At 46.0% G+C, this 12,169-nt stretch overlaps 8 protein-coding genes across 8 annotated transcripts; 4 read left to right on the top strand and 4 right to left on the bottom strand.

The window, feature by feature from the left end:
- Positions 1–286: 286 nt before the first annotated feature.
- SAMD00019534_037010 (hypothetical protein) lies at positions 287–1,183 on the top strand (the record flags this gene model as incomplete). The annotated part of the gene is made up of 1 exon (XM_012904593.1): positions 287–1,183. A coding segment is annotated over one exon (897 nt), but the record flags the coding sequence as incomplete, so codon positions are not given.
- Positions 1,184–1,718: 535 nt separating this feature from the next.
- Positions 1,719–3,155, top strand: SAMD00019534_037000 (hypothetical protein; the record flags this gene model as incomplete). The annotated part of the gene is made up of 3 exons (XM_012904592.1): positions 1,719–2,315; positions 2,410–2,514; positions 2,607–3,155. 3 exons carry the CDS (start codon positions 1,719–1,721, stop codon positions 3,153–3,155), a joined length of 1,251 nt encoding a protein of 416 aa, XP_012760046.1.
- On the bottom strand, positions 3,022–3,531 carry SAMD00019534_036990 (hypothetical protein; the record flags this gene model as incomplete). The annotated part of the gene is made up of 1 exon (XM_012904591.1): positions 3,022–3,531. One exon carries the CDS (start codon positions 3,529–3,531, stop codon positions 3,022–3,024), a length of 510 nt encoding a protein of 169 aa, XP_012760045.1.
- A 403-nt stretch (positions 3,532–3,934) lies between these two features.
- Positions 3,935–5,102, top strand: SAMD00019534_036980 (hypothetical protein; the record flags this gene model as incomplete). Its single annotated transcript, XM_012904590.1, has 2 exons — positions 3,935–4,066; positions 4,158–5,102. Coding segments are annotated over 2 exons (1,077 nt in total), but the record flags the coding sequence as incomplete, so codon positions are not given.
- Positions 5,103–5,664: 562 nt separating this feature from the next.
- On the top strand, positions 5,665–6,858 carry SAMD00019534_036970 (hypothetical protein; the record flags this gene model as incomplete). The annotated part of the gene is made up of 4 exons (XM_012904589.1): positions 5,665–6,153; positions 6,213–6,488; positions 6,565–6,741; positions 6,808–6,858. 4 exons carry the CDS (start codon positions 5,665–5,667, stop codon positions 6,856–6,858), a joined length of 993 nt encoding a protein of 330 aa, XP_012760043.1.
- Positions 6,859–6,977: 119 nt separating this feature from the next.
- On the bottom strand, positions 6,978–7,689 carry SAMD00019534_036960 (hypothetical protein; the record flags this gene model as incomplete). Its single annotated transcript, XM_012904588.1, has 3 exons — positions 6,978–7,039; positions 7,138–7,177; positions 7,258–7,689. 3 exons carry the CDS (start codon positions 7,687–7,689, stop codon positions 6,978–6,980), a joined length of 534 nt encoding a protein of 177 aa, XP_012760042.1.
- A 357-nt stretch (positions 7,690–8,046) lies between these two features.
- SAMD00019534_036950 (hypothetical protein) lies at positions 8,047–9,260 on the bottom strand (the record flags this gene model as incomplete). The annotated part of the gene is made up of 4 exons (XM_012904587.1): positions 8,047–8,123; positions 8,220–8,839; positions 8,916–9,087; positions 9,155–9,260. 4 exons carry the CDS (start codon positions 9,258–9,260, stop codon positions 8,047–8,049), a joined length of 975 nt encoding a protein of 324 aa, XP_012760041.1.
- Positions 9,261–9,477: 217 nt separating this feature from the next.
- On the bottom strand, positions 9,478–11,829 carry SAMD00019534_036940 (hypothetical protein; the record flags this gene model as incomplete). The annotated part of the gene is made up of 3 exons (XM_012904586.1): positions 9,478–11,162; positions 11,223–11,582; positions 11,667–11,829. The coding sequence occupies 3 exons, from the start codon at positions 11,827–11,829 to the stop codon at positions 9,478–9,480; spliced, it is 2,208 nt and encodes a 735-aa protein (XP_012760040.1).
- Between the last annotated feature and the right edge of the window lie 340 nt (positions 11,830–12,169).

Below are 12,169 nucleotides of genomic sequence, written 5' to 3'. Positions count from 1 at the left end.
TTGGACCAATGTCTTGATCAGACCATGATTTGAACCCCAAACGACATATTCCAAGGCCTCAAGTTATACACAATCAACATGGATATATAACCTCAAAGGCTTAATATTGGGGAGAATATTTTCAAACATTAGAAGAATATCTAAATTAATAAATATTATTATTTTTGATATTATTTGTTTGTAAAATGACCAAATACCAAAGAATATAAATAATCATGTCTTGGACAATAAGTTAATCATCCAAACAAACAAATATTAATCAAATACTTATACCAATCAATCAATTAATAATAATCCCCTTATTAAATCAAAAATGATTACTACCACTGACTGTGAATGCCCACAAACCGTTGTTCCAACTACCGTTGATGCCCTTTTGGATAATGGAGTTGCCGGAATCTACAATGGATCGTTGAACCTTAGCTCGTCCTCTGACTACAGCCCAGACTACAGTATCTTCCACTGCAGACTCAACTTTATCAGCCCACGTCCAGGTGGAATCTCCGGTTGGGTACCAGGTGCCGTCGATGACAAGCAGTACATTGTTGCCAGCTGTGACGCCCCCAGAATGTTCACCGGCATTGCCACCCAGGGCCGTAGTGGAACCGACCAGTTCATCACCGCATACACAATCCGCTTCAGCCAGGACAACAAGAACTGGTTCAACCTGATTGGCGGAGCCAAGATCTTTGGTAACACCGATGTCGACACCCCTGTCGCCTACGCCTTCGACCCACCCATTTACGCCCGTTCGATCGCCCTCCACCCAGTGACCTTCAACTCCAACATGGGTCTCCGCTGGGAGCTGTACCACCTGCCCTTCAACACCTACCCAACCACCCAGATTGGATCGGTCGCCATTGGCAACCGTGAGCTCAGCTCAATCGAGCCATCGACCTCGGGCTCGAGATCGGCCACCCGCCAGGTGACCTTCCCAGTGCCATTCCTCTGCGCTCCATCCGTGGCCCTTGGTCTGCGCCACATCGACGCCAACTCGGCCCATGGCAAGTGCTACACCACTCGCATCCAGGTCAACGCCAGCAACATCACCACCACTGGCTTCACATGCACTTTCACTACCTGGGCTGATTCCAACCACTTTGATGCCACTGTTGATTTCGTCGCTGAGGATTTGATCAGAACTCCAATCATCCACCGTCTCAACACTCCATCGACCATCTCTCCATAAGCAGATAGCTCTCTCTGGCTGATTGACTTCCACTCCACCTTCCTCACCATGATCTTAATCATCATTTCTAATATTCAATAAATACTCCCTTTCAATAGGAATCCAGTGAATTGATTGATTGATTTGGAATAGTTACAGTGGACGATTGATTATGACGATATCATTGATTGATTGATTTGTGTGTGATTGGATTAGATCCAGTGGATAAGTGAGATATGAATGAGTTACTAACTTTAAACTTGGTCATCAGGATCAAAAAGACAACATAGTTATATCATTAATAATATTAAAAATGAACAAACATATCTTTATTTTTATATCATGTGCAATTACTTTGACATCATTTGGGCCCAAGGTATTATATCCCCAGTTGGCTTGCCACGTAACCTTCCATCAATCAGTTTATGGGTTTGTGTGAACTTTTTGATCTTTCGTCATTCGTCACACACATCACTGAGTCATTCATTCATTTAATCAATCAATCAAAGATATATTTAAAGAGAGATAGATATATAGATAATCAAAAACGATGTTGAGACACTCAATTAGATTGAAGCCATTGGTTCAGCGTCATTTGGGATCAGTCAACTACTCCACAGGCAAGGAGATCAAGTTCGGCGCAGAGTGCCGTGCTTTGATGTTGTGCGGTGTTGAACAGTTGGCCGCAGCCGTCGAGGTCACTCTCGGACCAAAGGGACGCAACGTCATCTTGGATCAACCATTCGGCCCACCAAAGATCACAAAGGATGGTGTCACAGTTGCCAGACACATCGAGTTCCAAGATCGTCGCATCAACCTCGGTGCTGCACTCGTCAAGGGCGTCGCCTCCAAGACCAACGACATTGCTGGTGATGGAACGACTACTGCCACCGTGCTGACCAGGGCAATCTTTGCTGAGGGTTGCAAGGCTGTTGCTGCCGGTATGAACCCAATGGACTTGTGGCGTGGAATCAACTTTGCCGTCGACCGCGTGCTCGAGGAGCTGAAGAAGAACTCGCGTCCCATCACCACCACCGAGGAGATTGCTCAAGTCGCCACCATCTCTGCCAACGGTGACACCGTTGTTGGTAACATCATTGCTAGTGCCATGGAGAAAGTTGGTCGCGAAGGTGTCATCACAGTTCAGGTAAGTTTGTTTGATATGTCGCACGTGGCAACACACGGCAACACGGAACAACACACGGAAACACTAACTCACACATTGTTTCGCGAACACACAGGATGGCAAGACATTGAAGGATGAGTTGGAGATCATTGAGGGTATGAAGTTCGACCAAGGTTTCATTTCAAGATACTTCATCACCGACCCAAAGACTCAGAAGTGTGTAGGTATCGCGACAGGGACAGCGACAGAGATAGAGGAGAGGATACTGACAGCTCAAACAACTACCACACACTCACATGTCAATCAATGTAGGAGTTCGAGGACCCATTGATTCTGCTGACAGACGGCAAGATCACCAACATTCAAACATTGGTTCCAATCTTGGAGGCTGTCAACGCACAGCGCAGGAAGCTGCTGATCATCGCTGAGTCGGTCGAGTCAGATGCACTCACTGCACTCATTCTCAACAAGTTGCGTGGTCTTCAGGTCTGTGCCGTCAAGGCACCAGGCTATGGCGATCTGCGCAAGGTGCAGCTGCAGGACATTGCAGTGCTCACTGGTGGACAGGTCATCAGCGAGGAGCTCGGCACCAAGCTCGAGTCAGTCGACATTAGCATGCTGGGCACTGCCAAGAAGGTTGCCATCAGCCAGGACAACACAATCATCTTGGACGGCGGCGGCGAGAAGGCAGCCATCCAGGAGCGCGTCGAGCTGTTGCGCGAGACCATCACAACCACCACTGAGGAGTACCAGCGCGGTAAGCTCCAGGAGCGTTTGGCCAAGTTGGGCCGGCGGCGTTGGTGTGATCCGCGTCGGCGGTGCCTCCGAGGTCGAGGTTGGCGAGAAGAAGGACCGTATTGAGGACGCTCTGAACGCCACACGTGCCGCCATTGAGGAGGGTATCGTGCCAGGCGGTGGTACGGCCTTGCTCTACGCCACATTGGCACTCAAGAAGATCAAGATGGAAAACTTTGATCAGAACATCGGAGTGAAGATCGTGCGCGACGCTCTCGTCGTGCCATGCAAGACCATCGCCAAGAACGCAGGTGTCGATGGTGCCGTCGTCATTGGACGTCTTCTGGACCGCGGTGATCGCGAGTACGGTTACAACGCACCAGAAGGGAATTATACGAGAACAATGATTGCCGCAGGCCATCATCGATCCAACCAAGGTCGTCCGAACTGCTTTGGTTGACGCCACCTCTGTGGCCGCTCTGATGACCACCACCGAGGCCATGGTTGTCGAGCTGCCAAAGGAGGAATCATCTGCACAAGGTATGTTTTGATATTGTCTCCATCCAATCTGCCCGCTCAATCACTAACTCGCCTCATTCATTCAACACGCATTCACAGCTCCAGCACAGCCACCAATGGGCTTTTAAGACGACCTGGATATCAACATCATCATTGATTGATACCAATAAAGCACATATATGTGAGTTAATTACTTCTGGAACCATTCCTTTGTGTGTTCATCAATCAATCGGACGATCGGTCTTTCAATCGTACATGGTCTTCTCGAGAAGACCTGGAATTCGGAATTTCCAAATGAGGGAACTTTGGTTTGATTGTGATCATTTAACTTGTCAATCAATTGATCAAGCAACCAATCAAATAGTTATAACATAGGATATCACAACATGTCAACAGAGTTCAACGATTCTAAGAAGCAACCCTTTATTAGGAGTTGGAGTCGTATGTCACCTGATGATCAAAGGGATGCAGTAGTACTCAATGAACAGTATCAGACAATCAAACAAGATAAGCCCAAGGTAATAAATGAATGAAAGAACACTCAATCACAATCACTTACTCACTAACTCTATCAATCACATTCGCTCGTTCATATATCACAATCAACAGATAGACTTCTTTGTTGTGGCTCAAGAGTTGCTGACTTTTGAGTTTGAACGCATGGAGAAGTTGATCAAACTTATCTCTGTACCAAGGTTCTATAATAATACTGTTGGAGCTATTAAGGTATTGCGTGGAGTCCTGTGCTGTACCAAATCCTTTTGTCAACAGTATATAAAGTTCAAGGATATCTACTGCAGGGATGTTGGCGACATTGATATTGTAGCCTTTGCCTGGGAGCTTGAAGCCATCCAAGCAACCATGTGTCTACTGTACGACGATATCAGTGGCCATGTCAACAACTTGGTACTGGAAGTCGACCGCACCAAAGTCAACCTGGCGGACAAAGTCGACAAGATGAAGAAGCAGGAACATTCTGGTGCGGCGTCGTTAGTGGGCGGCGTCGTCACAATGCTTGGAGGCCTCGCACTGTCCTCGCTCACTGGCGGAACGAGTGTGAGATTCGCCGTACCAACAACGATAGGCGCAATCTTCTCGGGCACGACCAATTTAGTCGAGTCGGCGCTGGAGCAAAGAGACATCAAGATGCTCTATGACGGCCTGGAAGAAAGCATCGAGCAGTCATTCATGTACAAAGAGCGACTGACCAAGTTCAAGTATGACATTGGGCTCAAGGAGCAGTTCATGTGCGCGCTGAGCAGCGTCGAGCAGAATGGCTACAGGTGCTGCATATGCTTTGGCGGGCTGGTCGACCCCCACTTCACAATGGACGGTCAGACTGCCACCTACTACTGCTACGACTGTCTCTACGGCTGGCTGGAGATGAACAAGACCAATCCAAGGACGCGTCAGCCAATGACCATGGAGGACGTGTACAAATGCAAGCCCAATCTGGTTGAGAAGATCAAGCAGTACAAAGTGATCAAGAAGAACATGAAGGTGTCCGATTGTTGGAATGGCAATGATCTTGAGAAGGGATGGGCACTCCAACCATAATCTGTAATATAATATAATATCAATGAAGCTCGTTGGAGCTTTCTTTCATTATAATCATTAGAGTCCGAGTGAAAGTGTTTCTGCCTCTTGGCATTGACTTCGATGTTTGAGAGATGACCTTGATTGTGATTTTAGGTACCGGTATGACTGGACTAGTGATTGTCCAATATTGAAACTAACTAATTACATTCATTAGGCCACCTACATGTGATTATCAAGGTTGTAAAACAAAGATAACCATTGTCAAGAAGACTCGAGTATGGATAGAGGAGAGAGGACTGAACAATGTTATGTTCTGCTCTTTCGACCATGCTCTAAGTTACATCAACATTATATTGTTGTTGTAGTAGTAGCAGTAGTCTTTGACATTGTCCTTGTTATTATGTTATTATCTCTCTTTGAATATGCGGAATGAAATGAATGAAGACAAGTCATTTTCTAAGAAGATGAAAAGTTCGGAAACTCCAAGTCGACTAAACAATATGTAATTCAGTTATTTGTATCAATTATTTGTTTATTACCATATATATACATTAATTATTTGTACGTACACATACATATGTCAGAGTTAAGAGAATACCATAGCAAGTTATTAAGTGAGGATAATATTTTGGCATTGGAACAAGCTGATGTTACAACTGTTGATGCATTGTTATATCAGGATGCGACAAGACTGCATGATAAGACAAAGTTGCCAGTGGACTTGATACAAAGGATACAGAGGGATCTTCAAAAGTACTTCTGTGCCACGCCCGTATTGGCAAGCGATCACTATCAATCACAATTGCGAGCACCACTGTTGCCTACTCGTTGTTGTCTAGACCTACTGCTGGGTGGAGGATTGGCCACTGGTGAACTCACTGAACTTGTTGGACCAACATCATGTGGCAAGACTCAAATGGCAATGTTCACATCACTTCAATTGGCCAAACATCATGGTATCAGTGTACTCTATATCGACACATCCTCTGCCTTCTCCGCCGACAGAGTTGTCGAAATGCACAAGTACCAACTAGTGGCCGAATGTCAAGAAGGCTTTGAACCAGTTGTATGTGTTCATCTTTCTCGAGACATCCTAGACATGTACTGACCAACCCAACCCTGTAGGACACTGATCAATCAATCTTGGCCATTTTGGATAGGATAAAGTGGCACAACTGTTACGACCCTATGAAGTTGATAGAGATTCTGGAGAACACTCATATAGCTTTGGAGTCAAAGAGTAGCGAGTTCTATGATAGACTCAAACTGATTGTGGTCGACTCTGTTGGAACATTGCTCTCATCAACACTTGGTGGCAAGTCTACACATGGTCACTTTGTAATGATGAGAATAGCCAGACTACTAAAGTCTATTGCCGATCATCATCAGATTGCAGTGTTAGTAAGTTGGAGACCGCGATAGCACACCAAGCTTGGTATATAACTAACTCATTCCCATGTATCGAACACATTGACAGGTAACAAACAACACTGTTGGCGCAGATGATCAGAATGGACAGAACAAGTCTGGACACAAGCCAGGACTTGGTGAGTCGTGGGCAGCAGTGTCCAACCATCAACTCATGCTTGATTGTGAGTTCAACGATGATGAGAACATAGAAAGATCAATCATGTTGGAGAAGTCCACTAGATATGTATGTTTCACCAAGTGACATACGCAATGGCCATGGAATCATAACTAACTTGTCCCTCACATATAGAGAACCAATCAGAGATGTCTGTTTACCATCGACCCTTATGGTATCCACTGATCGATCCATCGTCCAATCCCTAGATCATTCACCAGTGCATTGTATATATATATGTACATAATAGTATATTTAAATCGTTCCAAGTAGTTTGTTTGGCAACAACGATCTGTGGCCAACTCCTATCCTTGACTTCTCTTCTTAATCTTGTCGGTTGTCTTCTTCCTTCTTATGACCTCATCCTCTATATTTAGTGGCGGGGAGACGAAGTGATCATTGTTAGTCAACAGGTAACTTGACCAAACCTCGGTAGCGACTGACCAACAACAAACATGGACTTACCCTCTTTAAATGGTACATCATTAGCACTCTTATCGCTTATCTACAAGTCGATTGATTGATTGGAAGTTAGACAATGAATGATTGAATGAATGAATGAATGAATGATGATCAACAACATACCGAGTCTTGATAGGTAATGGATGATTGTGAAAATACTCTGTCGACCTCTCGCCATCGCAGCTTCTTGAGGGCACCACTGCCCGAGAGGTAGCCGTCCCAGCCACGGATCACGTTGCCAATGTGGTGCGTGTCCTCCAGGTAGCGCCCCTCCAACGCATATATCTGTCGCTCGATGCTTGCGTACTTTGACTCGATCGACTCCTTCTCAGCCACCAGCGCCTCCAACTCTGCAACGATCTCTGCCTTGTCTCTCAACTTTGGAGATCCATCTATTATTGATTTGGTCGTCTGTAAAGAGTTGGACGATGACGATGATGTCGTAGTTGTGGTTGTCGTTGTTGTTGTCGTCGTGGATGACGATTCATCACCAGAGGTGTTGTCATCTACCTCGTCTTCACCTGTATCTATATCGGATGACCTTGAGTCGTCCATTATTCACGTCGTCAGTACTGAATGATTGATTGATGATTGGTCGTCTTTACTTCAGTTGTTGATCAATCAATCAGATTTGAAATGGATGATCATCCGTTCACACTTCCAACGATCAATTTGAAAAAAAGGAGGTAATAACTCAAAGTGATAAATTATCCAGTTCCAGAACTAAACAGATAATATTAAAGAGGGACAACAAGTACGTGTTGGTGATGGGAAACAAGTCCACCAAGCAGTACAGCTGCAACAACAAGCATTAGCTACAGCCACAGCCATCTCCACTGTCATAGCCACAGTGTTGGCCATTCATTCATTCATCCATAATCCTTGGATTTATTCCAAATGAGTAGACAAGTATTATGACTCAAGTCCCTTGATGGCCATCACCAATGCTCCATCTTTGTTGGCATGTCCTCCAATGAATCCATTTGCATCTATGTGTGTTGGACAATACAACCAAGTTAGCCTCACATTCATCACAATCCGTCCACTCCATCCATCATCAATCCACAAGATATTGATTAACTTACGAGTGAATATACAACCCTCGATTCCAACGAGCTCACTGAGCTCCTTGTCACGACGACCTCTCCAGGCCTCAGGGAGTGCCTTGCGCAGAGCAAATGAGCCATCGAGATTGACGGCCTGCACGCGCCAGCTTCCAAGGTTGTCCTGGAACAAACAGAACAGCACTGGCTTCTCCTTGACGTCGTGAACAGCCTCCAACTCGTACAGATGATCCTTCCATGGACAGACCTGATCCAACACAATGATCTGACCCGATGGGTGCACCTCGCGACGTGTCAGCAGAGCTCGCTCGACAATTGAGCGTGCAGGCAGCCAGCTGTTGCCAAAGTAGTCCACCTTGTCCAAGAATGTCTCGCCCATCAACTGCATGGCCTTCTCAAAGCGTTGTCCCAACAGCTCGTCAGTCTGTGGCTCATTCCAGTTTGGATTGAGTGTTGATACGCGCTGACCAATAGTGGAGGTGACTCTATACTTTGGCTTAATATCGATTGGGTAGCGCTCAATACCATTGTCAACGCCGTCCAACTCCTCAATGAACTCATTATAGACCTTGTTAAAGATGATCGATGTGCACTCGTCGTTCAGACTCAATCTTGACTTGATGATCTCTTTGCCAAAGTGTCTGCAGTGTGTACACATAAAAGTTAGTTCATGTCCTGTCCTTGTCTACATCGTCCAATGTGAGATGATGATCATACTTGTATACGAGACCAGCACTGCTCAGCTTTGTCTCATGCTGCTCATCGAATGTCTCTGTGAAGCCAGCTTGATGATGATCGAATCTGTTCCTGTTGAGATCGTAAACAGCTCCAACATCGACAGCTACATCTGCCTTGTCAACAACAGCCGCATCACGACTTCTAATGATCTCTTTGAGTGACAAAGATGTTAGTTATGACTGCTCACTTATTCATTCATTCAATCATTCATTACTTACGTGCATCCTTATACTTGTTAGTCTGTTTCAACATGAAACAGGCTAGTGCTTCGTCTGCATGGAACGAGCCAGAGTGAGTGCAGATAGTGAGTGGAGATGATGACATGGCTGTATGTATATGTTTGAACAGTGTCGAGTAATACCTGCTCATCTGATTGTAGTTTGAACCAAGATGGAGTGTTCAGGTTCGTTTTGAACTTGAACTCGACTAAAAAGGGGGGAGAACAAACGAAACAACAAAGTTGGAAACTGGAAACAAGGAATGTGATGGGAATGTATGGACTAGGACCATGACGCGCTCTTTATTAATTAGCTGTACTACACTACTGAACTATAATCTCAGGTTGCTGTTGCTGCTGCAACAACGCCTGTTGCCTTTCATACTCCCTTTGCATCTCTTCTTGTTGCTTCAGTAATTCCTGTGATGGAGGTGATATCTGTGGAGCCTGTTGTTGCTGATCTTGTTGCTGCTGCTGTTGCTCTTGCTGGGGTGGTGGTATATATACAGGTTGAGGAGTTGGTGCAACATGGACAACTGGCTTATCATAACATTGTTGAGTCCAGAGTACCATTGGATCTAATGGAGAGGTTGTGTAGTTGTAGTGCTGCTGCTCACTCCTGTAGACCACGTTGAACTTGTATAGACGCTCGCCACCGGCATGCTGCGAGTTCCACTCATTGCACAACCACTTTCCAAAGCCGCGACGCACGATCTCAAAGTTGGTGCCGGCGTTGTAGATCTCGTACATCTTGAACCATCTGTGGTTGCCAACGCAGGACGCGTATGGCCATGGCTTGCCGACAGAGAATGGCGCGGGATTGCCCTTCATCGTGAACATGCCGTCGTTGGCCCACAGCTCCGTGCTCGCACCATTGTCTAGCTCGGCCTCGAACGAGTACCACCAGAGCACTGCGGGCGGGCGTGGTGAGAACATAGACCACATCTGGTCCAGTCTGAGAGCGAACATAAAGTCCTGGTACTTGTGTGGGAAGGTGATGTCGAGGCCAGTGTTGGCCGACTGGCAGTTCCACATGAAGATCAGGACGATGCAGAATCCGATGAATCCGTTGACAACGGCCTTGCGTGCTAGCTTGAATGGTCTGATTCCCTTGGGCTTCTTGAACACGTGGTGATCCTCATCGTTGGCGCCGTCCGACGAGTCAAGACGCTGGCCAACCTCGGTTGAGATATTGGCGGCGGTCTTTGACTGCTTGTTGAACTCATTGTCGTTGGCCACCCACATCTTGAAGACCTTGCGTGATCCAGCACGGACAATGCTGGTCTGCGACAGTCTGGCGAAAGGCCAAAGGATTGGGGAGGCGCGCAAGATGGATGTGAATGCATTGTATCCAGTGTGGAAGGTGCCCTTGCTATCCTTGGTGATGATCCATGGTGCAACAGCGGCGATCTGCTGTGGCTGGTTGTTGGCATTGCTGAACAATGAGTCGTCCCTGCTGTAGGCACCATCTCCTCCGCTCAAGACATCCTTGAAGTTTTGTGGGATCCTGGCCACCTCGACCTCGGGCAACAGGAAGAAGGTCGAAGCAATGCCGGCAATAGTGTAGCCAGTCTTGGCACTGTAGTAGAGCTTGAAGTTGCTTCTCTCTTTGCTCTTGAGACTGCCCAGCAGCTTGTCCCACATCCAGGCGGGGAATAGCAGCACGGAGCCGGCTGCGCACACCGGACTGAAGATGCCAAGACGCATGAACAGACCAAAGCCAACGTGGAGGCCAAAGAATGCCAGGGCGCCAAGGGTCTTGAGCTGGCTGGTGTAGACGGGTGAGAGGCAGAGCAAGATTCCGTAGCCCTCATAGTAGAGCACGAGGAATGTGAGCACCTTGAGCACCTCAAAGTATGGCACGATGTATTCAGTTGGTGCAGTCTTGAAGTAATCCAGCTTGAGTGCCAAGAATGTTGCAGTGTAGTCCTTTCTCCATTCATCGCCAGTCTTGTGAATGAATGAGAACACGTAGAGGAATGATACTTGAAGTAGTACTGCGACCGTCACTGTGTATACGTACATGGTTAGCGCGTTGTTGTGCTCGCACCCAACAATCAATCACTTACCAATGCTGAGGACATTGTACTTCTTGAACTCACGTCGGATGACTGGACGTTTGAATGCGCTGTCAAGGGACCAGACATCTCCGATGGGTAGGAACATGGCAAAGAAGGCCATGCATCTGAGATAGAGATCACCTCCATGTCCAACAATGTTGTTTCTGGATTGGATGGACAGGATGAACGTCCACATCAAGAACATGCTGGTTCTGGAACGATAGCCAACGAGGACGGAGAAGCAAACCAACGCATTGAGTAGGAACAACAATTGAATGTGGATAACATTGCCACTCCACATATGGTAAGAGAACCAGTTTGGATGCCAGAAATGTTCGGCGGCAGTTGCTCTTGGTAAGAATCCCTCGTCTAATGTCATGTGAGTATGTAAGTATATGTTTGATTGATTGAATGATTGATTGAATGATTGAATGGATGGATGGATGGACATACCAGAGTAATGTGCTTTGATATCAGGGAACCTGTCAATGAGATCAAAGATACCGATTACACCGAGCATCACTCTCATCAAGGCCAAGGAACGTCTGTCCACACCGAATATAGTGCGTATCTTTGACTGGACCGTAGTCCAGACCTTTTTTGTAGTCAATGCCATCGTCAATGGCAATGTTGTATTATTATATGTATTATATATCTATATATAAGTATATAAGTATATGTATATAGTTGATTGATTGGAATGAATGGATGTGATGGATGTCAATGTGATTGAATAATGCCAATGCAACAAACACCTTTTGGTTTAATACCTTTAAGGGTGATATTGTTTGTTGATTGATTGAATGTAACTTTAGAGTTTAAAGTTGATCGATCAATGTTGTAGTGTTGGGTTGGTATGATGACAAGTACTATTATGCATCGTCACTCTATACTACTTGTAATGGTGTAATTGTTGTTATTGTTGTTATTGTTAATGTGTGTTGTGTGTGTGTAAT

Source organism: Acytostelium subglobosum (genome assembly GCF_000787575.1).
Source record: "Acytostelium subglobosum LB1 DNA, scaffold: scaffold6, whole genome shotgun sequence".
Taxonomy (NCBI): Eukaryota; Evosea; class Eumycetozoa; order Acytosteliales; family Acytosteliaceae; genus Acytostelium; species Acytostelium subglobosum.
This window is presented reverse-complemented; position numbering and strand designations above follow the sequence as displayed.